The sequence below is a fragment of the Canis lupus genome, chromosome 12, assembly GCF_011100685.1.
Source record: "Canis lupus familiaris isolate Mischka breed German Shepherd chromosome 12, alternate assembly UU_Cfam_GSD_1.0, whole genome shotgun sequence".
Taxonomy (NCBI): Eukaryota; Metazoa; Chordata; class Mammalia; order Carnivora; family Canidae; genus Canis; species Canis lupus.
In genome coordinates, this window is record NC_049233.1 from 2,894,397 (window position 1) to 2,922,101 (window position 27,705).

The 27,705-nt window shown below is 51.1% G+C and overlaps 4 protein-coding genes across 9 annotated transcripts; all 4 read right to left on the reverse strand.

Moving 5' to 3' along the window:
• Positions 1–721: 721 nt before the first annotated feature.
• On the reverse strand, positions 722–12,254 carry TAPBP (TAP binding protein). The gene is made up of 8 exons (NM_001048101.2): positions 12,027–12,254; positions 11,734–11,904; positions 11,266–11,526; positions 3,969–4,367; positions 3,238–3,579; positions 3,044–3,133; positions 2,895–2,932; positions 722–1,817 (listed from the first exon to the last, which is right to left on the reverse strand). The coding sequence occupies exons 1-8, from the start codon at positions 12,061–12,063 to the stop codon at positions 1,806–1,808; spliced, it is 1,350 nt and encodes a 449-aa protein (NP_001041566.1). The 5' UTR covers positions 12,064–12,254; the 3' UTR covers positions 722–1,805.
• A 150-nt stretch (positions 12,255–12,404) lies between these two features.
• On the reverse strand, positions 12,405–16,084 carry ZBTB22 (zinc finger and BTB domain containing 22). Its single transcript, XM_038553703.1, has 2 exons — positions 15,648–16,084; positions 12,405–14,970 (listed from the first exon to the last, which is right to left on the reverse strand). The coding sequence occupies exon 2, from the start codon at positions 14,899–14,901 to the stop codon at positions 12,979–12,981; it is 1,923 nt and encodes a 640-aa protein (XP_038409631.1). The 5' UTR covers positions 14,902–14,970; positions 15,648–16,084; the 3' UTR covers positions 12,405–12,978.
• A 321-nt stretch (positions 16,085–16,405) lies between these two features.
• DAXX (death domain associated protein) lies at positions 16,406–21,136 on the reverse strand. Of its 6 annotated transcripts, none has more exons than XM_038553715.1 (8): positions 20,998–21,136; positions 19,571–19,829; positions 18,588–19,416; positions 18,248–18,462; positions 17,886–18,090; positions 17,264–17,732; positions 16,880–17,102; positions 16,609–16,668 (listed from the first exon to the last, which is right to left on the reverse strand). In XM_038553715.1, exons 2-8 carry the CDS (start codon positions 19,775–19,777, stop codon positions 16,609–16,611), a joined length of 2,208 nt encoding a protein of 735 aa, XP_038409643.1. In that variant the 5' UTR covers positions 19,778–19,829; positions 20,998–21,136. The 6 variants fall into 6 exon arrangements, with proteins under 6 accessions (XP_038409641.1, XP_038409643.1, XP_038409646.1 ...); XM_038553718.1 differs by having other exon boundaries at positions 19,571–19,826; positions 20,998–21,133; XM_038553714.1 differs by lacking the exon at positions 20,998–21,136 and adding an exon at positions 20,708–20,853.
• A 162-nt stretch (positions 21,137–21,298) lies between these two features.
• Positions 21,299–27,070, reverse strand: SMIM40 (small integral membrane protein 40). Its single transcript, XM_038553369.1, has 2 exons — positions 26,789–27,070; positions 21,299–21,786 (listed from the first exon to the last, which is right to left on the reverse strand). The coding sequence occupies exon 1, from the start codon at positions 27,068–27,070 to the stop codon at positions 26,828–26,830; it is 243 nt and encodes an 80-aa protein (XP_038409297.1). The 3' UTR covers positions 21,299–21,786; positions 26,789–26,827.
• Between the last annotated feature and the right edge of the window lie 635 nt (positions 27,071–27,705).

Genomic DNA, 27,705 nt, shown 5'->3' on the forward strand with positions numbered 1-27,705 from the left:
GGGTTCCCGCCCTCGCGTAAGGGGGCGGGGCAGGAAGCCGCCACTTCCGGTTCTCGGTTCCTCTGTCCCGCGTTTCCGGCGCTCTGCGTGGTACGTGCGCTCCCTTGGGCTCGCCCCGCCTTCCCCGGAGCCCGCGGCACCGGGCGTCTCGCCCGCCGCTGGTGGCCCCCGACCCTGCAGCGTGCCGGGGACTGGGGTGTCGCCAAAGCGTTTGAGCGCTCGCGGTGAGGGCAGCCCGGGTGGCTCAGCGGTTTAGCGCCGCCTTCAGCTCAGGCCCTGATCCTGGAGTCCGGGGATCGAGTCCTGCATCGGGCTCCCTGCGAGGAGCCTGCTTCTCCCTCTGCCTGTGTCTCTGCCTCTCTGTGTCTCATGAATCAATAAATAAAATCTTTAAAAAAAAAAAAAAAAGAGAAGGGACCAGAGGTGGTTGTTAAGAGCCTGTGCTCCCTTGCCAGGGGGACCCGTGGGGTGGAAGGAGACACCCTGTTGGGAGCATAGGACACAACTTTATTCCCGCACGATTAATTTTTTTTTTTTTTTTATTTATGATAGTCACAGAGAGAGACAGAGAGAGAGGCAGAGACATAGGCAGAGGGAGAAGCAGGCTCCATGCAGGGAGCCTGACATGGGATTCGATCCCGGGTCTCCAGGATCGTGCCCTGGGCCAAAGGCAGGCGCTAAACCGCTGCGCCACCCAGGGATCCCTATTCCCGCACGATTAGACCCGCTTCGGTCTAATTGACCGTCCTCCCTTGGAGGTCCCTAGTCCGAGCTGCCACTTCCTTCCTCCAGTAGTTACTTCGTCCAACACTGGCTTTCAAATACAGAGGACGAAAAAAGGACTAATGTTTGCGTTGAGCGCCCTCCAGCGGGCACCGGGCCTGTGCGGGAGCAGGGACCACGCGGCGGACGGACGGACACGTTCCTGCCTCTGAGGAACCGGCAGTCCCGGGAGCGGACCTCTAACAAGGATTCGCACATCTAACAAGGACATCTAACAAGGATTCGCACAATCATTCAAATACAAGTGTGGTGAACCGCACAGGAGGGACACGCGGCGGTGTGAGGGAATGAGGCTGACCTGGTCTGCAGCCCAAGAAGGGCGAGGGGTGGACCTGACATACGGAACAGACGGGGAAGGTGGGAGCCACTGGAAAAGAGAAATGACGTTCGGTGAGATGAACACTGAGGAAAGGGCTGGAGGGCACCAGGTGGGGTTGTAGGGGCAGGCAGTGGCTCCAGCCCCGGAGATGCATAGCAGGACAAGAATGGGTTTGGCTTCTAGGGCACTGGTTCTCAGGTGTGGCCCTTGTCCCAGAGGTCCTGGAGACTATTTCAGTGGGTGTGCAAAGTTAAGACTATTGGTAACAATACTAAAATGTTCCTTGCCTCTTTCACTCTCTCCAAAGAAATGCACCCTGGAGCTTTCCAGAAGCTGCATGCTGATATCCTTGTCCTCACAACTAATGGAACATGTTCTTGCGTATTCTTTTGTTAAATTTTTCTCCGTTGTAAGTTCTGGTAGCATAAATATCTGTAGTTTGTCACCCACATAACCGAAAGCTCTTTAGCGTCCTTGACGCTTTTTAAGCAGTCCTGAGACTTAAAGAATTTGAGAACCACTGCACTGCCTTAGCACTCTAAGAAAGGAAATGCTACAGATTTGTATCCTCTGAAAAAGCATTCCAGCCATTCTGTGGAGAGAGATTGGAGGGAGCAAGATGATGGTGTACAATTTGGGGGAGCTACTCCAGTAGCTCAGGCCAGAGATGGTGGCAGCTTCCCCAGGATGGTGGTGAGTGGCCTCACTGTGCTTTCTGGAAGAAAAATAAAACGAGGTGAGGAATTCCAGGTTTTAGAAAGAGAGGTGAAATTGAAATGCTCATGATCAGGGTCACCTGGGTGGCTCAGTGGTTGAGCACCCTGCCTTCAGCTCAGGGCATGATGCCAGGGTCCTGGGATTGAGTCCCACATCGGGCTCCCTGCGTGGAGACTGCTTCTCCCTTTGCCTGTGTCTCTGCCTCTCTGTGTGTGTCTTTCATGAATAAATACATAAAATCTTTGAAAAAAGAAATGCTCACGATCAGTCCAGAGGTAAATGAACCCTCGTGAGCACAGAGGGCAGCAGAACGGTCTCTGTGGGTTTTCTGCTTGGCACACACAGCGCCGAGTGATTTTGCCTAATCCTCCCAACAGCCCTCTGAGGCTCTGCTGTCTGTACAGTAGCCACCACCCACATGTGTCTGTGCAACATTCGAAATGTGGCCAGTCTGAACTGACAGGAGCTGACAGTTTATTTTTTTATTTTTTAAAAAGATTTTATTTATTTATTCATGACAGATAGAGAGAGAGGCAGAGACACGGGCAGAGGAAGAAGCAGGCTCTGTGCAGGGAGCCCGATGTGGGTCTCGATCCCGGGTCTCCAGGATCATACCCTGGGCTGAAGACAGGCGCTTAAACTGCTGAGCCACCCAGGGTGCCCAGGAGCTGACAGTTTAAAAGAAGCACCTGTTTTAGGTGACTTAGAACAGAAATACTAAAATTTCTTATATTGAGTACATGTTACATGATAACATTTTGGATATATTAGATGAAATAAATGGTATTATTAATATTACCTGTTACTACCTTTTTATTGTGGCTACTAGATTATTTAAATTAACATACATGGCTGGCATCATACTGTCGGACAGTGCTGCCTAAGTAATTTTTTTATCTTGACACTCAAGGAACTGAGGTATGAAGTAGAATACTTAAGGTGGCAGGAGTTAACCCAGGTCTGTGAATTCCAAGTTCTGCCCCCCCCCACCCCATGCCAGCAGGCTCCCTCCATGGGTGAGAAGTTCCAAGAGGAGCTCAAATGACAACGGAAAGAAAAGGAAGAGGCCTGTTACCTTCTCCTTTGGATCTTTTGAAGTAGATCTGGAGGCAGCTGTGGAGAGAGATTAAGAAGGGTTGGGATGGAGGTGTGGTAGGGTAGATAGGTGTCAGGCTTCTGGGAGTAGGCAGGGACTGTCACTGTGGCAATGAGAGTCACACTTACCCACCCAGCCCAGCGCTTTGATGAGCCCGAGGAGGAGAAAGGCAGACAGGAAGAGGCCCACGCTGTCCTCCAGGGAGGGCCCAGAGAGTCCTGGCAGGTGGAAGTGGGGAAGAGTAAACTCTGTAGTATCCTCCTGAACCCCTGGACCCCCACCACCCCACCCCTGGCTGCTCGATTACCCTTCTGGCTCCTACCTGCCACCTCCAGGGTGACTTCTGCACTGCGCCCCAAGGTGGGCAAGGTTGGGTGGTGGACACGACAGGCATAGCGCGCTCCATGGTGCTTGGCTGTGACTGGGATGGGCTGCAGGTGCGCAGAGAGGCTGACAGAGCCATCTGAGTGGTGGCGCAGGGCGGAGAGCCAGCTCTGCCCCTCAGCCTTCTGAAAGCTGCCTTCTGGGCCACCCCGGAGCTCCCATTCCACCTCCAGGCCCTTGGCAGGATAGAAGCGGGACACAAGGCAGAGCAACTCGGGGGGTGCCTCCCCAGGGGCAGCCCAGACAAGAGGTGCCGGTGTCAAGGATATTTTGGGGGGCTCTGGGGAGAAAATAGGAAAGGAGCATGGGGGAATCAATCCACATTTGTCTCTATCAGTTTGCCCTATGGCTTCCCCCAAACTGAGGTGGTTTGGTTTTTTTCTTCCAGGATGGGGAACCCACAGTCTCCCCACTGGTGCTTCACAGGAAACCCCATGCTGAAACCCATATTCTCAAGGATCCTGTTCCTCATATTTGGGAACCTTCATCCCAGTCACTTAAATTCCCAGGGACCTCTACCCATTGCCTTTCTGATTCCCAAGGATCCCAGTCTACCTCCTGCCATTCACCCAGCACCCTCTTCTCCCCCATCCTTCCTCCATTATGGTATGGCCATTATCAAGTGCCCACCTTTGCTTTACCCATGGGGATCCCTGTACCCCAACTCACTCTGTACAGAAAGCTCCAGGGCAACCTGCCCTTGCAGGTATGGCAGGTGTACAGTGGCCAGATAGGTGCCCTCCTGGAAAGGCTGTACTGCAGGCAGCCAGAGGGTCCCGTTTCCAGTCCATGGACCCCATGGATCATCATCATCCCAGGCGGCAAATGCCACTGCCCCGTCTTGGGCAGCTGGCATCTGCTCATGCAGCCCTGGAGTTGCAGCCAGGAGTAGGTGCCCTTTTCCCAGGTGCTGGCGTCGCCATTCCAGCCCAAAGGGAGGGGGACCTGGGGCCAGTGATGCAGCAGCCTCAGAGATGGAGGGCATGTAGGCAAATCTCAAGTCCAGCAGAGCATCTTGTCCCAGTTGGATCTGAGCGATGGGGCTGTAGGTGAGGACAGTCAGCACAGCTGGGGAAGAGGAGGAGAGGAGGGAGTAGAAGGGGCATGAAGGAGAGAAACAAAGAGGAAAGAAATAGAGAAACAGAGTTATAGGGAGGAGTACCCAACTCAAATTCACCCACCCCTCAGAGGACCCCTCCTTTTCCGATACCAAACCATCTTCTAGTCTTTCTTCTAGTCTTCCCTGCAAATCCCCTTTGTTCTGGGCCTGCGTGCAACCCAGAGCGGCTACACATGAGCAGACAGGTCTAGAGGTGATTAGGAGCAGTGAGTGGATACAGCCTTTGAAGGCTGGTCTGAGCACCCAGCCCACTCAAGTTCTGGGGACAGTGGGCTCTGAGTGCACTTCCAACACAGCCTGAACCAGTCCAGTCTCCATGCACCACCTGTGAAGAACCAGGCCTTTCTTGGTTTGCTGGTAAAGACTGTGATGACTCAGGGCTGTCAATCCTCTGGTGCTGTATAGAGTACTTATTGACTCTGGAAGGTTCTGGCTCTAGCCTAGACCCAAACAGACATCTATGCTCTACTGAGGCAGGGTATGCCAATTAAGTGCCTGGAGCCCGCCCTCCCTGGTTAATCCCAACTCTGCCGCTATTTATATGACCTTATAGGCTAGTTATTTTTTTATTTTTATTTTTTTTAGCTATTTTTTTTTAATTTTTATTTATGATAGTCACAGACAGAGAGAGAGAGAGGCAGAGACACAGGCAGAGGGAGAAGCAGGCTCCATGCACCGGGAGCCCGACATGGGATTCGATCCTGGGTCTCCAGGATCGCGCCCTGGGCCAAAGACAGGCGCTAAACCGCTGCGCCACCCAGGGATCCCTTTAGTTATTTTTTTTTTTAAGTTTTATTTATTTATTCATGAGAGACAGAGAGGCAGAGACGTAGGCAGAGGGAGAAGTAGGCTCGATCCTGGGTCCTGGGATCACGAGGCCAGTTATTTCATGTTGCCATGGCTCAGCTTCATCTCCTAAATAATGAGATAATAATATGATAATAATACGTATCTCATGGCATTGTAATGCAGGTTAAATGATTTAATGCCTCTGGTTACCCAGATTTATTCAGTTCCTGATTCTGGATAACAAAGACACCTATATGTGAAGTGCTTAGAACAGTACCTAGAATACAGTAAGTCCACCAAGTGTTTGCTGGGATTACACCTAACCATCTATTAGACCAACTTAATGTGCCCCAACTCAACAGCATCTCTGCAACATTCCCTCACCCCGCTCCAAAAGTCCACTCTCCCTGCCTTGTGGAAAGATCAACCCCTACTCTGGACGCTAAGGGAAAATACTTAGAGTCACTCATTCTCTCACTCAACTAATACTTACTAAGCACCTATGATACTCAAGGTAGAGGACAGCAGTGAATGAGACAGGCAGTCCCTGCCCTCATGTTTCTTACAGTTTAGTAAGGGAGACAGATGAGCAAATTGCCAAATATAACATACCACCTGCTGTCCCCACCAGGCCCTAATTGTCTTCCAGATAGATTCTCACCTCTGACTCCAACTCAAGTTCTCACCAACATTTGTTAGGACAATGACAACCTCCTCTTGGGTCTTCCTTATCTTCAGTCTCTCTCTTCTTCAATCCATATTCTGCACAGTGTGACTACAAGTCTAAGCCGTTCACATGCCTGTTTAAAAAAACCGAGCTACCAGGATGCCTGGGTGGCCCAGGGTTAAGCGTCAGCCTTTGGCTCAGGTCATGAACAGGACCCATCTTTAGAATATGCTCGATCAATGTTAGGTGTTGCTATTTTCATTACTGCCACCATCATCCTCGTGGACTTGCTGGGTATCTCAGCAAAATCATTCCATCTGTATTTTTCTCATTAGTCCAATGATCTGTTCCTTGCCTACCTTTGTAAGAATCAAGTAAAATAGGGGATCCCTGGATGGCTCAGCGGTTTAGTGCCTGCCTTTGGCCCAGGGCGTGATCCTGGAGTCTCGGGATCAAGTCCCACATCGGGCTCCCTGCATGGAGTCTGCTTCTCCCTCTGCCTGTGTCTCTGCCTCTCTCTCTCTCTCTCTCTCTGTGTGACTATCATAAATAAATAAAAATTTATTTAAAAAAAAGAATCAAGTAAAATAGCAGGCTTTTGGGGAGATGGCACGTGCCAGCACACACACACATTATTATACATAAGACTTCTGATAGTTCACTGTCACCTATAAAGCCCAGATCTCAGGGTATTTGATGATCCAGCCCAGGCCCCAACTCACCTTTCCAGACTTCTCTTGCATCCTAAGAACTGGCTCCAAAGAATCCCTTTCTTGAAACTAGTAGAAATTCTAATCATAAGGCCTTTCTTTGCTTTGGTCTAACTCAGTTCCCTGCCTATTGTCTCCCAAACATCTAAGTATTCCATGTCCCCCAAGGTCAGTTCCATAACTACTTCTTCCCCGAAATGTCAGTCCTTCCTGTAAAAGTAGTCTTTCTTCTCTTGTGACACTGTAATTTTTAATCCTAGTTTAACTCCTACAAGGTTAAACTTCTCTCAACCTCATGGGACAGTTTTTTTCAATAAACTAAAACCAGGGGTGCCTAGGTGGCTCAGTCGGTGAAGCGTCTGCCTTTGGCTCAAGTCATGATCCTGGGGTCCTGGGATCGAGCCCTGCATAGGGCTCCCTGCTCTGCTTCTCCCTCTCCCTCTGTCTCCTGCTCCTCCTGCTTGTGCTCTTGGTCTCTGTGTCAAATAAAGAAATAATCTTTTTTAAAAATAAATAAAAAATAAACTTCATTTCTCAAAATCCAGACACAAATTTTAAATTATTACAAATGATTCATGAGATGAATAAACAAAATCCGAAGATTTTACAGTTTAACCCTCAAGCTAACAGTGCTCTTTAATGTGGGTTGAAGGAGCAATTTTAGACCTGCATCCCACAAACCTGTCTTGAAAAATACAAATGTTAAGCACAACAGGGCCAGAACACGAAGGAAATCTGTACCTGTTTTTACATCACAGAGATTTTCGCTTTTCTGTTAATAAAGTGAACGGTAGACAACTATTATAAAGTGTTAGTGAAAAAAAAAATGTAAGCTCAAATTTAATCAAGTTTCTAGAACTGTCAATTGGCAGGAAGTATGGAGGACAGGAATAAGAGGAAAATGACACAATGAGGAGACAGTTGACCAAAGACAGAACATGGGAAGTTCTGCTGAACAAGTGATAAACCACTAGCATTTAGGGAGTGCAGGGCAATTATAGAATAAAGGAGACTTGGGCAGCCCAGGTGGCTCAGTGGTTTAGCGCTGCTTTCAGCCTAGGGTGTGACCCAGGATCGAGTCCCACGTCGGGCTCCCTGCATGCAGCCTGCTTCTCCCTCTGCCTATGTCTCTGCCTCTCTCTGTCTCTCTCTGTGTCTCTCATGAATAAATAAATAAAATATTTAAAAAAAAAAAGAATAAAGGAGACTTAGACAAAATTGCTGTGAACTGAGTTCTGTGGGACCCCCTCAAGTTCGTATGTTGAAGCTTTAATTCCCATGTGACTATACTGTTGACCCTTAAACAACACAGGTTTGAACTGCAATGGTCCACTTATATGTGGGAGTTTTTGTACAGTACAGTACTACAAATGCATATTCTCTTCCTTATGATTAATTTTCTTAATAACTCTTTTCTCTAGCTTACTTTATTATAAGAGTACTGTATGTAATATATATAACATATAAAATATGTGTTAATCAACTGTTTACATTATTGGTAAGGTTTCCAGTCAACAGTAGGCTATGAGTGGTTAAGTTTCGGGGGAGTCAAATGGATTCAGATTTTCGACTGCTGGGGGTGGGGTCAGTGCCTCTAACCTCCCACCATACACACATGCACAGTTATTCAAGAGTAAACTGTATTTGGAGACAGGGGCTGTGAAGAGGTGATCATGGTCAAATGAGATCATTAACACAGGGCTCTAACCTTATATGCTGGTGTTCTGTTAAGCAGAGGAAGAAACAGCAAAGCTCACTTTCTTTCCTTCATGTGAGGACACAGCCAGAAGTGGCCATGTGCAACCACAACGGGAGAGCTCTTATCAGACACCAACCCTGAGAGCATTTTGATCTTAGACTTGATCTTGGACTTCTAGCCTCTAGAACTGTGACAAAATAAATTTAAGGTATCCAGTCGATGATATTTTGTTATGGCAACCCAAGCAGATGCAAGAACCAAATGTAAAATATAGAGACCTGTTTGGTTTGCTATGACAATATTTTTTAAGCCCTTATTTGATAGAGATTCTTACTGAAGTACTTATGAATAAAATCATATGGTGCCTGGTATAAATTTCAAAACAAGAAAATAGGTGGGAGGAGGGTCAGCAAAACAATGTGGTAAAGCCTAATAACTACACAAGTGAGTGGGTGATTGGTCTATGGGGGTTCATTAGACCATTCTCTCTACTTTCATGTGTCTTTGAAATTTTCCATTACAATGTTTTAAAAGAACAATGAGATTTTAAAAACCATACACGTGAAGTATAGTAGGACAGTGTATTTGTCAATAAACATTTTGAAGTATTTGATAAGAAATACTGTATAAATGTATATTAGGAAAAATACCAATGATCTGTGCCCCTAGGAAGATTCCTTTTTAAAATTTACATTAAAACAACAACTTTCATTTTCTTCAATCTCTAATCAAGTAGAAATGCTTGAAAAGGAAGACCGAGCACAGCAACTAGTTTTTACCCCCAGGTTTGGGTCTATAAGAAGCAGAAAATTGTCCCACTGGGCACTCCTACGGCTCCTATCTGCACTTCTCTTATGGCCCAAATTGTCTTCCACTCTACAATTAGCCATTATAAATCTACTGAGAACCTTGAGAGCAGAATCTGATCACCTTCGTGACCCTTAAAAGTGCCCAAGGCCACCTCAGAGATTCTGATTTAATTTGCCTGTTGTGGGACAATTCAGTGTCATTTAGAAACTTCCAAGACAGGGGCATGTGGGTATTTAAGTTGGTGGTTAAGTGTCTACCTTTGGCTCAGGTCTTGATCCTAGGCTCCCTGCTCAGCGGGGAGTCTGCTCTCTCCTTCTGCCCTTCTTCCTGCTTGTGTTCTCTCAATAAATAAAATCTTTAAAAAAAATAAAATAAAATAAAGAAAAAGAAAGAGAAACAAACAAAAAAACTTCCAAAAGGACTCTTACTTGCAGCCTGGATTGAGAACCAACTGGGGCCTAATTTCTTCTTGGTGCTAATAAATATTGAACCAGTGAATTAATTAACCAAGTGTCTCCCCTGAGAGTCACAACAACAGAAAAGCAGCAGGAAATAGCATCCACATTTTACAGTTGGAAAAACAGACTCAGAATGAAAAGCCTCTTCTCACCCCCACCTCAGTGAAGCCAGCAGGCCTGGGAGATACTCCTCCCCACTGGAGAGAGCTATAATCCCCATAGTTTGCCTCTGCCCTGCCCAGGGTGAGGCCTGGCAACCAAGAACGTCAATGTAGACAGAGGTGATGGGTGGGTGCTGAGTCCCTTTCCCTGGTCCTGTGGGTGATTCACTCTCTGGGCGGGGGTAGGGGGGGTGGGCGGGTGGGGGGGGGGTGGGAAGAAGGTAGTGGGGGGGGAAGGGAGGGGTTAGCTTGCCAGTTGTGCTGTGTTGTTTACAAAAATCATACAAGAGGCATCTGGCTGGCTCAGAGGAGCATGTGGCTCTTGATCTCGGAGTCTTGAGTTTGAGCCCGGCGTTGAGTGAAGAGACTACTTAAATACATATATACATACATAAACTTTAAATAAACTTTAAAAAAGCTCACAGGACTGCGAGAAGCCAATGACTGTTCATATCCTACCCACCCTCTGCCATGAGAAGGGTGAGCTCCGAGGTGCCCCATTCCTTTTTTTTTTTTTTTTTTTTAACATTGTATTTATTTGACAGAGAGAGAGGGCACAAATAGGCAGAGAGAGGGCAGCCCCGGTGGCGCAGCGGTTTAGCGCCGCCGGCAGCCGAGGGTGTGATCCTGGAGACCCGGATAGAGTCCCTTGTCGGGCTCCTTGCATGGAGCCTGCTTCTCCCTCTGCCTGTGTCTCTGCCTCTCTCTCTCTCTCTCTCTCTCTGTATGTCTCTCATGAATAAATTAAAACACACACACACACACAAGTAGGCAGAGAGAGAGAGAAGCAGGCTCCCTGCCTGGCAGGGAGCCTGATGCAGGGCTGCATCCCAGGACCCTGGGATCCAGACCTGAGCCAAGGCAGAAGCTAACCCACTGACCCACCCAGGCGCCCCCTAGGCACCCCATTCTTGCTCTATCTGCCCACTCCCTCCTGCCTCAGCTCGGCAAACCGCCTTGCACCGTGCAATAAGCAGCGCTTGCAGTGGGAAGCTGTCTCTCCGGCCCAGTGCAGCCCCACCACTTGGCGGCCACAGACTCAGGGCATCCGCACGAGCCATGGAAAGGGGCTGGCAAGGAAGGCCCACGCGCTAGAGCGCTAGAGCGCTAGAGCCTTTGTTGCTCTGCGGGGTGCCACAGTTCCAGAAGCGGGCACGGGCGGGGCTTGACCGGTAGTTTCTGAAACAGGGTTAACCACCAAGACGGCAGTGTCTACCTAGCAGGACACAGATCTGGGAGGAGAAGAGAAAAAGAGTTCCTTCTTTTGGGGGGCTTCTGAGCCCCTCAACCCCATCCCCATACAAGTTCCTCAAGGTAGCAAGGAGTCCGACTCTGTCCGAAGCCCCGTCCCCAACAGAGGGTTGCGCTTGTTTGCTCGAAACCCCTCGGGAGCTAGAAGCGGTGGAGACCGCAGCTCTAATCGCAGCGGAACCGCCTCGCTTTACCAATCAGGAAACTAAGCCCCGATTGGGCGAGGGGGCTCGCAGCGCGAGTCCCGCCAGACCCAGGCCCTCAGCGGCCCGCGTTCCTCCCACCTCCCCTCCCCAGCTACCTGTCGCCGAAGTGAAGAGCGCAGGCTCGGGCTGAGGCTCGGACTGCGGTCTCAGGAGGCAGGAGAGGCTGAAGATCGGGCTGAGCACACTGGCCATGAGCCACGCCCCGTCCAGGGCCCGCGGGCAGCTCCGCCCCGGGGTCAGGCCACGGGCCCACCTCGCCGAGGCGGGCAGCGGGATGAAGCGGCTGAGCTCGCAGTGTGGCGGGGGGGCGTCCGAGGGGTACCTCCTGACGGCGGCCTGGAGGGTTCCCGCGGGGTCTGTGCGCGGAGAAGGGAGTCGGTGCCGCCGTTCCCGCCGGCAACGGGCGGGGAGGGCAGGTCCCGGGAATTCCAAACGCACAAACTGCCCGGTAGCGAGAGTTTAGAGGCAATCTGACCTCACTTTACAGGGGAAACTGAGGCCCGAGGTCACAGCGCGACCTCAAGGGCAGGGACAGAGCGGAGGGCGAGTCCGGAACGACTCACCGTGCACTTTGAGGTAGAGCTCGGGTTCGAGGTCCGGCCGCGGGGGTGGAGTGCCCGGGCCCTGGCGCAGCAGCAGGGCCGCGGGTTTCTTGGCCAGGCGGCCCCCGCCCGCATCCTCCACCATCCAGCACTCTATCACCGCCGGGCCCGCCGAGACGGCCGTCCCCAAGGCTGCGGAGAGGGGCGCGGGTGAGGGGGCGCCCCACGCCCTGGGTCCGAGGCTGGCGCGCGGTGGGCTCACCTCCCTCCGCCCACCCCTGGCTCTCGGGCAAAGGGTTTCGGGGTTCGCTCACCCGACGCCACGGCGAGGAGCAGAGATAGGGGCTTCATGGCGCCGCGATCAGCTCAGCCCCGGAGCTTCCACTTCCCCCTTCACTTTCGCTTTCCTTGAAAGGGCGGGGAGAGGCGGAGAAATACCCGCTCCGGTCCGGTGAGGGCACGTGGGCGGCAGGGCTCCCCAAACCTTATCTCCCGCTCGAGACCGGAGACCTCAGCCCCGCCCCGCCCTCTTGGGCCACAAGACACCACCCAGTCCAAGAGCCCTCCCCAACCCTAGGCTCCCCCTCCGTCCCCACCACCCCACCAATCCACTTCCCGGAGTACGGAGACTCCGCCTTCCCCCACCTGCGCCGGGTCCCCAGCAAACACAGAGGGGCTTTCGGTAAGCCGAGTGAAATGACCAATAAATATTTTAATCACCATTTAAAAAAAATAAGATTTAAAATAAAAACCTTATATTCTTACGTCTTCACTCCCTCCTCAATGAGAATCCAGTTGGGGTGGGGGGGGGCCCAAGGAGGAATCGGAGGGATGAGGGTAGAAATATAGGGCACGTCCTTAGGGAAGTGGGGTAGGTGCTAGGACAAAGGCCTGGTCCCCACAACAACACAAACACAAACTTCAGGTACAGACTACAACCACCTGACCCTTGACCCTGTGACTCCAGGATGCTCCATGGTCCCCCTTTCCCTCCCCCCCACCATATGCGTCCTAGTCTGGAGCTGGGGCTTCAGTGTACCCATCTGAGGGGAAGGAAGGACTTAGTTCCGGGGATACTTCGTGGGAGAGGGGCTGAGGAATGGAATGGAGTGGCTAATGGTGCAATATGGTTCCCCCTCCAGAATATATACAAGTCTGTAGAGATAAGGAAGACATTAAGTGAGGCGGGAGATCACCTGAGGGCCACGGCGGCCTGGCTCAGCCTCCGTTTCCTCAAACCGGAAAGCTACCTCCAGAGCTGCCCCTTCAGTTTGTTCCTCCACCTCCACCAAAGCCCATCTCCACCTTGTGGACGCTGGGTGGGGACCAGACCCTGCGGCTGGACTGGGGCGTGGCCCCACTTGCCTCGTCACCGCTGCCCCCGCCCGCTCCAGGGGACTCTCTCTTGAGGGGCAAGGTTGGCCCGGTGGGCCCCCCGGGTCCTGGCCCGCCCCCGCCCCCGCCCCCAACCAGGCGGTGCCTTCGCTCACAGTGTCCCCGGTGGCGCATGAAGCTGTCTCGCCACATGAACTTCTTGGCGCAGACACCACACTCGTAGGGTTTGAGGCCTGTGTGTGTCTTCATGTGCTCCGTTAGGTGGTGCTTCATCTTAAACTTTTTGTTGCACACGGGGCAGTCAAAGGGCCGCAGGTTGAGGTGCATGTTCACGTGCCGATCACGCATGCTCTTGTGTGAGAACGCCTTCCCACAGTGGCACAAAAAGATCTTATTCCCATCCCCACTGCCTGTCCCTCCGGGGGTTCCCCCAGGACCACCAGGCATGCCCAGGGCCCCTGACGACGTGCCCCCCAGGGTCACCGCCCCGTGTTCAGCCTGGTTCCCTGGTGGCTGGCCTGGAGCCTGTGAGGAAGAGGAAGAGGAAGAGGAGGACGAAGATGATGGGAAAACCAGGATCTGGTTGCCCTGCATGTCCAGGGGAAGCAAGGGCCTTGGAGGGTGGGAGGGGGCATAGGAGGAAGGGGTTGGCCCCCCTGAATCATCAAGCCCTGCTCCAGGACCCCCACCGTCATAGGAGCCAAAGTCATTGGAAGACTCACAGAAATTGACCTGCTCCTCTCCCTTGTCCGGAGGCTCAGTCAGGGTGCGGACATCACTTATGCTTAGGGTGGCCTCCCGTCCTCCCGCCTCGGGAACCCTGGAGCCACCCCCCAGCTCTTCATCTTCATCATCCTCACAGGTCAACACCAGGTCTTCCTCCTCATCCTCTTCCAGATCTGGGTCTTGGGGAACCAGGGGTGCTGGTGCTGGGCTATTTCCACCCCGCTTCACATATACCCAGTGTTTCTGTGGCATGATGCTGGGGGGTGCGTAGGTGGGCCGCCGGAGCCCAGCCCCAGGAACCACAGGACCCCTCTCGTCCCCGCCGTCATGGCACAGCTCATCTGCCTCCAGCAGCAGCTTCCCAGAGGTAGCCCCCCCACTGCCAACCACAGGGGCTGGGAATACAGGGCCACCTCCTCGACGCTCCCCGCTGCCCACCGCAGAAGCTGGAAATGCCTCTTGGGAGGAAGATGAGAAATCAGTGGACTCTCGGGGGCTGAAGTAGTTGCTGCTGCTGGGGGACTGATTCTCACTGGCCCGGCTGGAGGCATGGGAGCGCACGGAGCCCACGGTGGCAGGGACCACAGTGGCCCCACTCCCCGATGGGACCCCAGCACCAGGAACAGTGGCAGAGGTGGCTGCAGCAGGGGTGATGGTGGTGGTAGTGGCTGAGGCCCGGCCTTCGCGGAGGAGTTCAGTGCACTTATCCACGATGTGCCACATTTGGAGCACCGACCCCACTGTGAGAAAGTTGACAATGTCAGCAGCAGCCATGCTGAGACGGCCAGTGTAAGCCGAAGCCAGGACAGTCTCGAAGGCGCCTGGGTCCATGACGCTGGGCAGCGAGATGGAGGTCATGCCCTTGAGTAAAACCTGGTCGTGGAAGTAAGGGGAGGAGGCAGCCAGGACAGCACGATGAGCCCTGAACTCTCGGCCCTGCACACGGATGGACACGTCGCAGAGCTGGCCCTGTAGCCGCTGCTGATTGAGGGACTCCAGAAGGGCACTGGTTACCTCAGGAAAGGACACGTGCACCACTGCAGCTGCAGGCAGGGGCAGTGGGGGCGGAGCCAGTGACAGAGGCAGGGGGAGTGCTGCCCCACTGGGAGAGAGAGGAGATGGCTCCATGGCGTGGAGGGAGGGGTTACCCCCCCAGCCACAGGAACAAGGGAAGGAAAAGGGCGGCCGGGGGGGTCTCTGGGAAGAAAAAGAAAGAAGAAGGATAACATTCCATAATGACACAGCCCTTCACTTTACAGTTTAAAAACATGTTCGTACCCTTTATCTGAGTAGTTCCCCACAACACCCTAAAGTAGGCATTCCTCTCAACCCTATTTGACAGATGAGCAAACCGAGGCTCAGATTACGAGATTATCCAAGATCACACAGCCAGTAACTGGCAGTGCCAGCAAACGCAGATGTCCTGATTCCAAATGCAGTGCTCCTTCCTTGGATATTAAGAGAAGTAAGGTACTCTTGGGGAGTGGGGCGCCTCTCCTCAGAACTCCCCATTTGCCTGAGCGCCTGACTTTCCCAAATCTACCTTACTGGTGTTTTGCACCCTTTTCTTGGGAGGGGGCAAGTCTGTTCCTGTACTAAGAACATCCCTCCCTCCGGATCTATGCCCCCCAGCTCTTTCGCGAGCCAAAGCCCCCCTTTGCCCCCCGGCTTACCTCTAGCCCCGCCCCTTCAAGACACGCCCCGTGGGCTTTCGGCCCCGCCTCTTCAAGACCCACCCCCGTGGCCCTCTCGGCCCCGCCCCTTGTCTACCCCCGCCCACGCTGGACCCCGCCCCCCTCTGCTCCGCCCCAAGCGCTACTTCGACCTCCTCTCCCACCCGGAAGGCGCCCCCAACCCCGCGCGTCCCCGCTTACCGGGCCGCGCGCCCCCGGGCCCCCCCGCCCCTCACTCGGCGGCCAGAGCCGCAGCCTGGGCCCCTCCCGCCGCCATCTTGCGCCGACTCCCTCCGCCCTCCGCCTCCGCTCCGCCTCCCGCCCCTCCGACTTTAAAGGTACAGGCGGGCACCCCTGCCCGTGCCACTAGGCAATACTCGGCCGACTCGTCCACTTCTCCTTTAAAGAACAGCCGCCTCATTCCACCTTAAAGGTACCAGGCCTCTTCTGCCGCTGAAGAACTCAGGACTTGGTGGTTCGGCCGAAGCACTCATTCCCCTTTAATTCTGTAAGCCTGCCCTTCCCATTGGCGAAGGGTCTCGGCCGTCGCTGCTTAGGCCCCGCCCCTGAGCTGTGGCCTTTAGTGGGCTTGCGGGATCTAATCGCCCTGCTGTCCCAGCTTCTGACAGTCCCCCCTGAAGTCCCGCCCCCTTCCTCCGGGCACGGATTGGCCAAAATAACCTTGAGTCGGCCCCTGATTGGCCTTTTTACTCCTACCGCTCGAAGTGAGAAAAGTAAAGCGAGTTTGGGAGGCTGCAGCAAGTTGATTTTTTTTTTTTTTTTAAGTGCCTGGCCGAGGGCTAGGGGAAGGTCTGAGGGCGAGGGAACTCCGGGAGGCGAGCTAAAGACAGGCTACAAAGGACAGCTCCAAGGGGTAGCCCAGGACCAAGGTTAACCCTGAGCCAGAGAACGACTGGTGCCGAGCGGTGAACGTAGAAGGACAAGGAAAAAGACAGGGATACAATAAGAAAAGAACTTTATTGTTTATTAATGTTTCTGTGTAAAACTTAAGTTTTTGTTGGTTTTTTGTTTTTGTTTTTTAAAGAAACACCACCAAAAAGGGGATTAGCTCAGTCAATCCCTTCCTCAGTCATCAGCTTCCCACCATCCTCCAAATACTATCCCAAAACACTTTGGAGGCTGGGAGTGGGAGGAGAGGCAGCTAATCAGAGTCTGAGAGCACGATGATCTCCTCTGGATCGCACTGTGTGGCCACACTCATCTGCAGGGGAGTGAGAGACAGAGTCAGAAAGCAGCGTCCGGAATATACGGAGAGGAGGAGCAGAGGAAAGGACTTATCCGAGATTAAAAATTGGGGTGAGAAAAAAAGGAAGAGAGAGGATGTGGTGTGTGCAATATTCAGATGAAAATCCTGAAACTGAACAGACAATGAAAGAGAATTAAGTCAGGGAAAAACTGCCTCCCCCTCTTACCTTGTAGGTACCAGGTCTGGAGGGCTGTGAATGAGGGGTTTGGGACAACCGGGCTTGAGATGCGCTACAGAGGGAGCTGGTCACCAGGCCATGGCTAGGAGAATCCACCCTCGTTGAGGAATCCGCAACTGGGGCCATGGAAGTCAAGGGAGAAGGTGGGCTGGGCAGAGTAGGTATCTTCCTTCCATTCTTTTCATGCACTGACCTTTGCCTTTCCACATAGCTAGGGACAGAAATGCAAATATGTAGGGAGGTATGGAGAGCCTGAGGCTAGAGGGGGAGTGTCCAGTTTCTCCCAGCAGACCCAGTTCCTCAATATTCCTCTCAGAAAGCCCCCTGTAATGTCTCCTTGGCCTCCCTATTCTTCCTCCTTGTTGTTGTTACCTGTTTCCTAATGGCTCTGCTCCAGTTTCCTTCTCCTTCCGAGACTTCTTGCAGGGGGGACAGGAATCTCCCCAGGTGTGAGGAGACACCCCTCCATTGAAGGAAGTGGAGGTGACCATGGCTGCTCCATTCTCCAAGACAGTGGTGAGAGGTTCCTCTGACTGCTTCCTGGAAGAGGAAATGTCCCTCTCCTCAGGGGAAGGGGTAGTATCCAGGGGCAAGGCTTCGATCTCTAGCTCAAAGAGCTGAGATATAGGGCTCTCTTCCTCCAGGAGTAACTCCTCAAGGTTTTCTCCATTGCTTTCAGCATCTATGCTGGAGGGGGCCAAGGGCTCTTCTGATGATGGTGACACCGTGAATTCTTTGTTTTGCTGCTCCCCCATAGACCTGCTGATCCCTTTGCTAGGTTCCAGATTCTTTTCAGTGGAGATCCGTGGTGGGGACATAGGGCTCTTGTCTCCATCCTGACCTGGAAAAGAAGAAAAGAGGGGAGAGGGAGCATGAGAACTTGGGGAAAGAATACTGCTGAGAGTAAGAGGAAGAAGGGAAGGGTCTCAAACAGGTGGTTCACATCCAACAGAATGGAGGGAACTGACACAAAAAGGAACTGTTCTTGACATACCTGCCTCCTCCTCCTCCTCCTCTTCATCGTCCCCCTGACCTTCTTGCATCTGTTCGAGATCCTCCTCTTCTTCAGAATCTGTGGCCTCCTCTTCTTCTTCCTCTTCTTCCTCCTCCTCTTCCTCTTCACTTTCCTCATCTTCTTCATCATCTGTCTCAGGCTTGGAGGTGGTAGGGCACTCCTGGGATGCCATTCCACTAGGGCCCTGGGGGGACAAAGGAGTTTCTGTAAGGAATCCCTTGCCCCAGAGGATCTGGTTCTCGTGTTCCTTCCACACTCTTCCCCCTCAATGACCCTGAAATCCTTGTTGGCCAGTGCAAGGAAAGGACAAGGTCTGTCTGAAGGGTTTATCCCTTCCATACCTCACCAGAATCCAAGGAGGCTTTGAGGGGGTCTGTAGAGTGGGAAGAGGTAGCTTGGGGAAGCCGAGCTCTCCTCTTCTGCCTCTCACCCTCCTCACTCTTGTCTTGCATCATTGCATATTTGGAGATGACCTCATCCAGCCGGCTCATAGCCAAGCTCCGGTTTTCTCGCAGGCGCCGGGCTAGGGCAGGATCTGACAGTGCAGGGTCAATGCCTACATGAGAAGATATAAAGTCAGAGTACTCAGCCCAAACCCTAGAAGAAGGGACTAGAGAGATGCTCCCTCCACCAAACATCTGACATACAAGGGTTACCAGTAGGCATCTCACTAATCCCTACCTGGCCTGTAGTCATCTGTGAGGTGACAGCCAAAGTTGTAGATGAGATCAAGGTGACGTCGCTCCTGTAACCTGATGCCCACGTCTCGGAAGGCATCCTGAGCCATGAGCTGGAGCTGCTGTCGGGGAAGACCAAGGCTGTGCCGAGCAGCTGCCTTCTCCACAGCCCGCAGTACATCTCCATAGTCAGGGAAGGTATCTGGCCCTGGTTTGTTGATGAGCCGCTCAATGCGCCTGTTAACCTCTGGGTAGCGGGTGCCACGATAGGGAATGCGCTGCTCTATGACACGGCCCGTCAGGGAAGAGCAGTCTTTGAGCTCACAAAGCCGCCCAAAGAGGCGGATCAGCTTACGCTTCAACCTTGCCTCCTGCAGGTATGTGGAGTCTGGGTCGTCCAATTCTGAGAGATCCAACTCTTTTTCCTGCAGCCGCCGGATCTCTGCCACATAGAGCGCTAGCAGCTGCTCCAAGCGCTGGATCTGCCGCCGGGAACCACGGGTCCTTGGTGCCTCAGAGGCAGTGGTCTCGGCATTTGTGGGGTCCGAGGAGGGGTCTGTGGGAGGGTTATTCCCAGAGGGTTCACTAGAGGTGGCAGCAGGGGCCAGGTTCAGCTTCTTCTTGGCTGAATGGGCCTTGAGAACAGTGCAGAGCTCATTAATGTAGACATAGAGCTTAGCTGGCCGGCTCTGGGCCCGGGATAGGACCCGAGAGAGGATGTTGCAGAACTCCGCCGAAGCCAAAAACAGAGAGTGGGCACGCTGCTGCCGGTTATAGAGGAATGGGACCACCTCAGGGTGGTCTGCTGTCTGCATCTTACAGAGTTCAAGGAACTGGAGGTTTCAGGAGAAGAAGGGAGGGGGGAAGAGACAAGGGGAGGGGTTGAGAGAAAGAAGGCAAGGCGGGATTAGTGGGGAAGAAAGGACTACAGAGCCAGTCAGCCATCCCCCTCCCTGGGGCACAAGAATCTTCTCCCCTAAAGCTCACCTCTTCAAACAGCTTCTCATTCTCCAACTTGTAGCATTTCTTGCCGCCAGAACTACTGCTTCCTCCAGCCCCATGGGGCTGGGAGGAGCCAGGGGCTTCTGCCTGGGGTGAGGCCGGATTGGGGGGTGGGTGGGAGGGCCCTGGCTGAGCAGCTGCTTCATCTTCGTCATCATCATCCAGCACGATGATGCTGTTAGCGGTGGCCATGGGGGATCAAATCCCCCGGAGGAAGGAAGTGTTGGGGATTTCGGAATTCCTGCTGGAAGGGGATGGGGCCTCAGAAAGAGCCCCTCCAGCATAGCCCCTCCCTTCATCTCACACATTTTCCAATCTTCTTGGGTTTCAGTAACACCCAGCCCTGCTCAACAGTGTCCTCACTGCCTAACTTCAGCAACCACTAGTACCAGACACTTTTCTGACCTTTCACTACCTGAAACCACCTGAAAACCTTAAGTCCCCACCCCCAGCTCTACCCCTTCTGTCGAGATCCAGTTTCCCCACTATCTCTCATACTTGCCAAGTTGACTTTTCCAATCTCTCGACCACCTCCTGCACGTGTGCACTCTGGATTTCCTCGACATTCCCTCGCACAGATACCACATCCCCGTCAGCACCACCTCACCAGCCTTCCCCCTTTCGCTCTCAAACACGTCAAATCCACACCCTCATCCCATCCTGAAGGATCACCCCCAACTCCTAGACTCTCAGAGGCGAAGGAGGTTCTCTCCCAACAATCCACTCCCGTTTCCCCTCCTGGGATTATTCTCACATTCCACCCTCTGACGGGTCTCCTCAAACCGGGACGTTAGGTTGGAGAGATCTCACCTCAAGTCCCCTCCCTCTCACCCCACCCGAATTCCCCCATTCTCTCTCTGTGACCTGTAACCGATTGTGAGCCCAGTACTGAGCTCTCCGGATTCCTCTCAGATCCCAACCCCGCATCCGACCCCTTCCCCCGAATGAGCTTCCCGCCAAGTCCCCCTCCCCCAGTTCAGCCCCCGGCCGCCCCATTCCCCTTCAGGGATTGGAAGGAAGGTACCACAGCTTGCACCTCAGACTCAGCGCCTGGGACTCCCCAGTACCTCTCCCTCGACATTCCCGCCCCTGCCTTCGCTCCCCGCACGGTCCGGCCCCCACCTCAGAAACGGTCTCTCGAGGCGACCCTCGCTGCTGATCTCAGAACCTCGCAGGGTTCCCTCCGCCTTCCTTCCCCCACCCACCGCAGGCCCTTCTCTGGACCGGAAGTCGCGGAGTTTCCGCCTACGGACACCTAGACGCGGCCATATTTTCGTACGGCGCCCGGCCCCCCTGAGGCAGGAAGTGGCGGTAGGCCCGCCCCCCCGCCCAGTGCCGCCCACAGAGTATGCCGCTCTCTTTCCTATGACCAGTAGAGGGCGGGCTTGTCCCCGCAGGACGTCCCAAAGTACCTGGGGGCCGCCATCTTGCCGTACGGTACTGGCTACGCCCGAACTCGGGGGCGCCACCGACGGAGCTCTTTTCGCCCGGTGCTTCTGCGACTCCACCAATCAGAAACTTCCTGCATCCAGCCCAACCGCCGGCGGGTCGCGTGCTGGAAGGACTGAGCCACCTTTCCAAGTAGGGGAGGGGAGGACGGAACAGGACAGCTAAGGAATTGGGCCCTCCAAGACTGTGCAGGGGTGCATAGGAGAGCGAGAATCTCCTAAGAGGGAAAAAAACCCTCTTCCTTCCGCTGGGCCATTGACCAGCCTTCCGGCGCCGCTTTCCTACCTGCCAGGTACCCTTTCCGCGGCTTCATCTACTGCGCCTGCCCTTTCCTTTCTGCAGGCTGCGCGCTCCCCAGCCGCTGTCCAGCAGCTACTTCTACTTCCCCGTGCCCACACCTCCCAATAGTGAAATCATAACACATGCATACAAACGAGCACAATTCGCTACACAAATTTGTTATTATTATTATTACTATTGTTATTGACTTCGTTTTAAGCGCCTCCAAGGAACTAATGACCCACCCAGCAGGTGAGACCTAGGTGGTTCTCCGTTCCTTTCTGGTGGGGTGCCCGAGGTGCATGCAGTGATGACCTGGAGGCCGTGCCTTGTCCAGGAGCTCCAGGGCCATAGGACCGCGATGTGGGGCGGGGGCTTTGAGGAGAATCTGTGCAAATTGCCGCTGTTGGATGAAATGAGACTTGTAAAATACCTTGAGTCTCCACTGGTCTCTTCCTCTTCCTCTGGGAGAGCTGAGAAAAGAACGGGGAGACAAGAAACTGACTGACGCCCCCTCGCCCACACCCGCACCTCACCCAACTTTAAAGAGGCCGGAAGGACTCGTGGAGGCCACGTTGGGTCCAAATACGAGCTTATGGGGAAGTCACACCGGTTAACACGGAGATTCTCCTCCCCTGCGTCACATTCCACAAGTGGTGAGTATCTTGCCACTTTCTAGGACCACAGAGTACCAGAACCTCAAACCCTCACTGCCATTAAAGAATCCCACACCATATGTAAGCCTACAGTCTTCAAATTAGGGAATACGAAAACTCCCCAAAAGGGTACGCAGACTTAGGAGACATAGGAATTTAATTTACAGATTCTCGACTTTCCCAAAATTGATCTGAGTAAATGCCTGCAAGTAAAGGTTTTCTTTCTTCCGGTTCCCTTTTATAATAGACTTGCTCCCTCTTAAAAAAAAAAAAAAAATGCATGCAAGCATACCTCCTTTTATTGTGCTTCACAGATATGTGTTTTTTACAAATTGAAGATTTGCATCAAGCAAATCTATCAGTACTATTTTTTCCTTTTTTCAAGATTTTCTTTATTTATTCATGAGAGACACAGAGAGAGCTGAGACAGGCAGAGGGAGAAGCAAGCTCCCTTTGGGGAGCTCAATGCGGGACTCAGGGTCACCACCTGAGCCAAAGGCAGATGCTCAGCCACTGAGGCGCCCCTAAAGATTTTATTTTTAAGTAATCTCTATACCCAACATGGGACTCAAACTTACAACCCCCAAGATCGAGAGTCGCATGCTCTATCAACTAAGCCAGCCAGGCGCCCTTATTGGCATCCTATTTCTAGCAGCATTTGTTCATTTTGTATGTCTGTGTCACATTTTGGTAAGTATTGCAATATTTCAAACTTCTTCATTACTTTTATATTTGTTACCGTGATCTGTGATCAGTGGCTTTTTGGTGTTACTATAGTCTTAGTTTAGGGGGACCACAAAAATGACACCTATATAAGACAGCGAACTTAATAAATACTGTGTGTTCTGACTGCTCCACTGACCAGCTGTTTCCCCATCCCTCTCCCTCTCGTCAGCTTTCCCTATTCTTTAAGACATAACAATATTGAAATTAGGCCAATTAATAACCCTACAAAGACCTTTAAGTGTTCAAGTGAAAGGAAGAGTCACCTGTCTCTCACTTTAAATCAAAATCTGGAAATGAGGGATCCCTGGGTGGCGCAGCGGTTTGGCGCCTGCCTTTGGCCCAGGGCGTGATCCTGGAGACCCGGGATCGAATCCCACATCGGACTCCCGGTGCATGGAGCCTGCTTCTCCCTCTGCCTGTGTCTCTGCCTCTCTCTCTCTCTCTGTGACTATCATAAATAAATAAAAATTTAAAAAAAATTAAAAAAAAAATCTGGAAATGATTAAGCTTGGTGAGGAAGGCATGTTGAAAGCATGAGATAGGCTGAAAGCTAGGCCTCTTGTGCCAAAAGTCAGGATGTGAGTGCGAAGGAAAAGTTCTTGAAGGAAATTAAAAGTGCCTCTCTGGTGAGCACATGAATGATAAGAAAGAAAAACAGCCTTATTACTGATATGGGGGAAGCCTGAATGGTCTGGATAGAAGTCAAACCAGCGACAACACTCCCTTAAGCTACAACCTGACTCTCAGAGGTCCTAAGGCTAAGAGAGGTGAGGACGCTTCAGAAGAAAAGTTTGAGGCTTGCAGGGTTGGTTCATGAGGTATAAAGAAAGAAGCCATCTTTGTAACATAAAAGTGCAAGATGAAGCAGCGGGCACTGATGTAGAATATGTAGCAAGTTATCTAGAAGATCTAGCCGAAATAAGTAATGAAAGTGGCTACACTAAACAACAGATTTTCAGTGTAGATGAAACAGTCTCATATTGGAAGAAGGTACTATCTAGGACTTCAATAGCTAGAGAGAAGTCAGTGCCCTGGCTTCAAAGCTCCAAATGACAGGCTGACTCTTGTTAAGGGCTAATGCAGCTGGTGACATTAAATTGAAGCCATTGCTCCTTTGCCATTCCAAAAATCCTAGAGGCCTGAAGAATTATGCTAAATCTTCTCTGCCTGTGCTCTATAAATGAAACACCAAAACCTGGATGACAGCACATCTCTTAACAGCCTGGTTTATTGTTAATGCCTACTGCTCAAAAACAAAGACTCCTTTCTGTTAGTGCTTATTAAAAATGCACCTGGTCATCCAAGGGCTCTGATAAAAATGTACAATGAGATTAATGTTTTCATGCTTGCTAACACAGCACCCATTCTGCAGACCATGGATCAAGGAATAATTCTGACTTTCAAGGGTTATTATTTAAGAAATACATTCCATAAGGCTATCATTGGCATACATAATAATTCTTCTAATGGATCTGGGTGAGGTAAATTGAAAACCTTCATGAAAGGATTCATCAGTGTAGATGCCATTAAGAACATTCATGATTTATGGGAAGAGGCCAAAATATCAACATTAATAAGAGTTTTGAGAGAGTTGATTTCAACCTTCATGGTTGACTTTGAGGGGTTCAAGACGTCAGTGATGTCAGTGGGGGAAGTAACTCCAGATATGGTAGAAATAGTTAGAGAACTAGAATCAGAAGTGCAGCCTCAAGATGGGACTGAATTGGCTGTAATCTTAAGATAAAACTTCAAGAGATGAGGAGCTGCTTCTTGTGGATGAGCAAAGAGAGTGTTTTCTTGAGATGAGATCTACTCCTGATGAAGATGCTAAGATTATTGAAATGACAACAGAAGACTTAGAATATTACATAAAGTTAGCTTATAAGGCAGCAGCAGGGTCTGAGAGGATTGACTCTAATTTTGAAAGTTCTTCTGTGGGTAAAGTCCTATCAAACAGCATCACATGCTACAGAAAAAATAATTTGTGAAAGGAGTAGTCAATTGATGTGGCAAATTGCATTGTTGTCTTATTTTAAGAAATTGACACAGCCTTCAGCAACCACTACCCTGTTCGGTCAGCAGCCAAAAGCATCTAGGAAAGACTTTTCACCAGCAAAAAGATTAAAACTCCCCAAACACTCAAACGATGTTTGGCATCTTTTAGCAATAAAGTTTTTTTGGTTTTTTGTTTTGTTTTGTTTTGTTTTTGAGAGAGAGTGCATGCATGCGCATGGGGAGGGAAAGAGAGGGAGAGAATGCCAAGCAGGCTCCACACCCAGTGCAGAGCCCAATGCAGGGCTCCATCTCATGACCCTGAGATCAAAACCTGAACAGAAATCAAGAGTCAAATGCTTAACTAACTGAGCCACCCAGTTGCCCCATAATAAAGTATTTTTCAATTAAGATATGTATATTGGGTTTTTTTTGACATAATGCTATCACACACTTAATAGACTACACTATAGTGTAAACATGACTTTTATATGTACGGGGAAATCAAAAATGTTCCTTTGACTTGTTTTATTGCGATATTCACTTTATTGTGGTCATCTGGAATCAAACATGCAAATTTCCAAAATATGCCTGTAAATCATGAAATCTTACCTTGTCTTAAATACAGAAACATATAGTGGGGCACCTGGGTGGCTCAGTCGGTTAAGCATCTGACTCTTGGTTTCGGCTCAGGTCATGAACTCAGGACCCTGCGACCAAGCCCTGCGTCGGGCTCCCTACTCAGCGGGGAATCTGTTTCTCCCTCTCCCTTTTCCCCTCCCCGCAGATTATGCTTTCTTTCTCACTGTCTCTCAAATAAATACATAGAACCTTTAAAAAAATAGCCTATTTCTTTCATCAAGGTACCATAAGCACCACCTTTCCTATCTCATTAAAAATGTACTTCTAGGGATCCCTGGGCGGCGCAGCGGTTTAGCGCCTGCCTTTGGCCCAGGGCGCGATCCTGGAGACCCGGGATCGAGTCCCACGTCGGGCTTCTGGTGCGTGGAGCCCGCTTCTCCCTCTGCCTGTGTCTCTGCCTCTCTCTCTCTCTGTGACTATCATAAATTTAAAAAAAAAATTAAAAAAGTACTTCTAATTTTTTAAAAAGATTTTATTTATTTATTTATGAGAGACACAGAGGCAGAGACACAGCAGAGGGAGAAGCAGGCTCCCTGCAGGGAGCCCAATGCGGAACTCATCCCAGGACCCTGGGATCATAACAGGAACCAAAGGCAGACACTCAACCACTGAGCCACCCAGGTGCTCCTAATTTTTAATTATTTTAAAAATGTGTGCAATCTTTATGCCATTTAATCAGTTCTGTCCTTATAATAATTGTGATATGGAGAAGTTCTAAAAAAAAAACTGCTGTCCGTGGTCACAAGAAAGGAAAATACTTTGCATTTCAGTTAATATATATATATGTATATGCAGGGAAGTATGATAGATTGGTCAATAAAAGACTTTCACATATAAAAGCCTAAAATTGTCTGTAGGGAAGTGGACTGATAATAGGTGTTTGAGGAGAAAAGATTCATGAAAGAAGGAAAGGAATAATCCCAATTGTTAAGAGCTTGTTTATCTTTAAAAAAAAAATGGGTAGTGGTGACTATCCGGTCACTTTGATATTACCATTCCCCTGGACATTTAAAGGGTAATATGTTTTATTTTTAAATGTAAATGTTTTGGGGGTGCCTGGCTGGCTCAGTTGGTTAAGTGGCTGCCTTCCGCTCGGGTCATGATCCCAAGGTCCTGGGATCAAGTCCCACATTGGGCTCCCTACTCAGTGGGGAGCCTGCTTCTCCCTCTCTCTCTGCCGCACCCCCCCACTTGTGCTTTCTCGCTCTCTGTCAAATAAATAAAATATTTTTAAAAAGTGAATGTTTTTAATATGCCAGAAATTACATCCTTGAAACAATTTTAATTTATGATGAAGATTTTTAGATGGCTCCTTAAAAATATGCAAGAAGTACAAACTTTTTCAAAATTATTTTCCAGAGTATAGGTGCAAAAAAATTTAAGACAGCTGTTCTAAGCTATCCAAGTGTCCCCTGCACAGCCCCCAGCAGTCCCATTTCCCTCTTGCCTCCCCTCTCACCTCTGTAGCAGGGGAAGAGAATATTTATAGGAAAGGTGGTCACAATTCCAGCTCCTCCTCCTTCTGAGGTGTTCTCAGGAGCCAGTCCCCAAACTTTGTCCATGGTAGCAGCCACAGCAGCTTACAAACAGCCTCCAGTGTCAGTAGTGTCAGGATGAGAAACAGGAAGACAAGGAAGGCTTTGTCCAAGGCCCTACGGAAGGGACTCCTTGGAGGACAGGGACCCTGGGCAAATGCCAGGAACACATCCTCCTCGTCCACATCACCTTCCTCCTCAGCCATACTAACTCATAGTCTGAGAGCTGACAGGATCAGGGAAGACTGGGATGGAAGCCCTTGCTCAGCAAATTGAGGATTAAGGGGCATGGCCACAGCAAGTCTTACACCTGCTGAGCCTGACCCTAATTCCCCCACCAAAGAGAGAGAAAGGAGAGAGAAGCCTCTGAGCCTTTGAAATCATCATATGATCATCCAGTGCAATGTGAATGGTCCAGACTAAATGATACATAAAGGCTGTCCACCTTTACTGTAACTGTGACCTGTCAACTGAAGGCCCAGCTGAGAGCTATGCAAGCTGGTCCAGTCATGTCAGGTCCCTAGGCTCAGGGCCCAGCGTCTTGGGCCCCTACTGACAAAGGGTGAACAAGAGGAGCTAGTATGAGCCGGTAAGCCGCTGTCAGCCCATTCCAGCTGTCCAATGGGAGGTGAGAAAAGGCCTAGGGGAACTGAAGCGGGGGTGCAAGAGCAGCAGCAGGCTCCAGCCTGCACAGGCCTACCTCTCCCTAAGTCTGCAGACCCGTTGAAACCCAATGCACTCTCCTCCTCATTTCTGGGCCATGCTGTCCAGAGGACAACTATAATTGGAGGGCAGGGGCCCAAGGGAACGTCTGTAAAAAGAGAAAGATAGTGACTGGTCA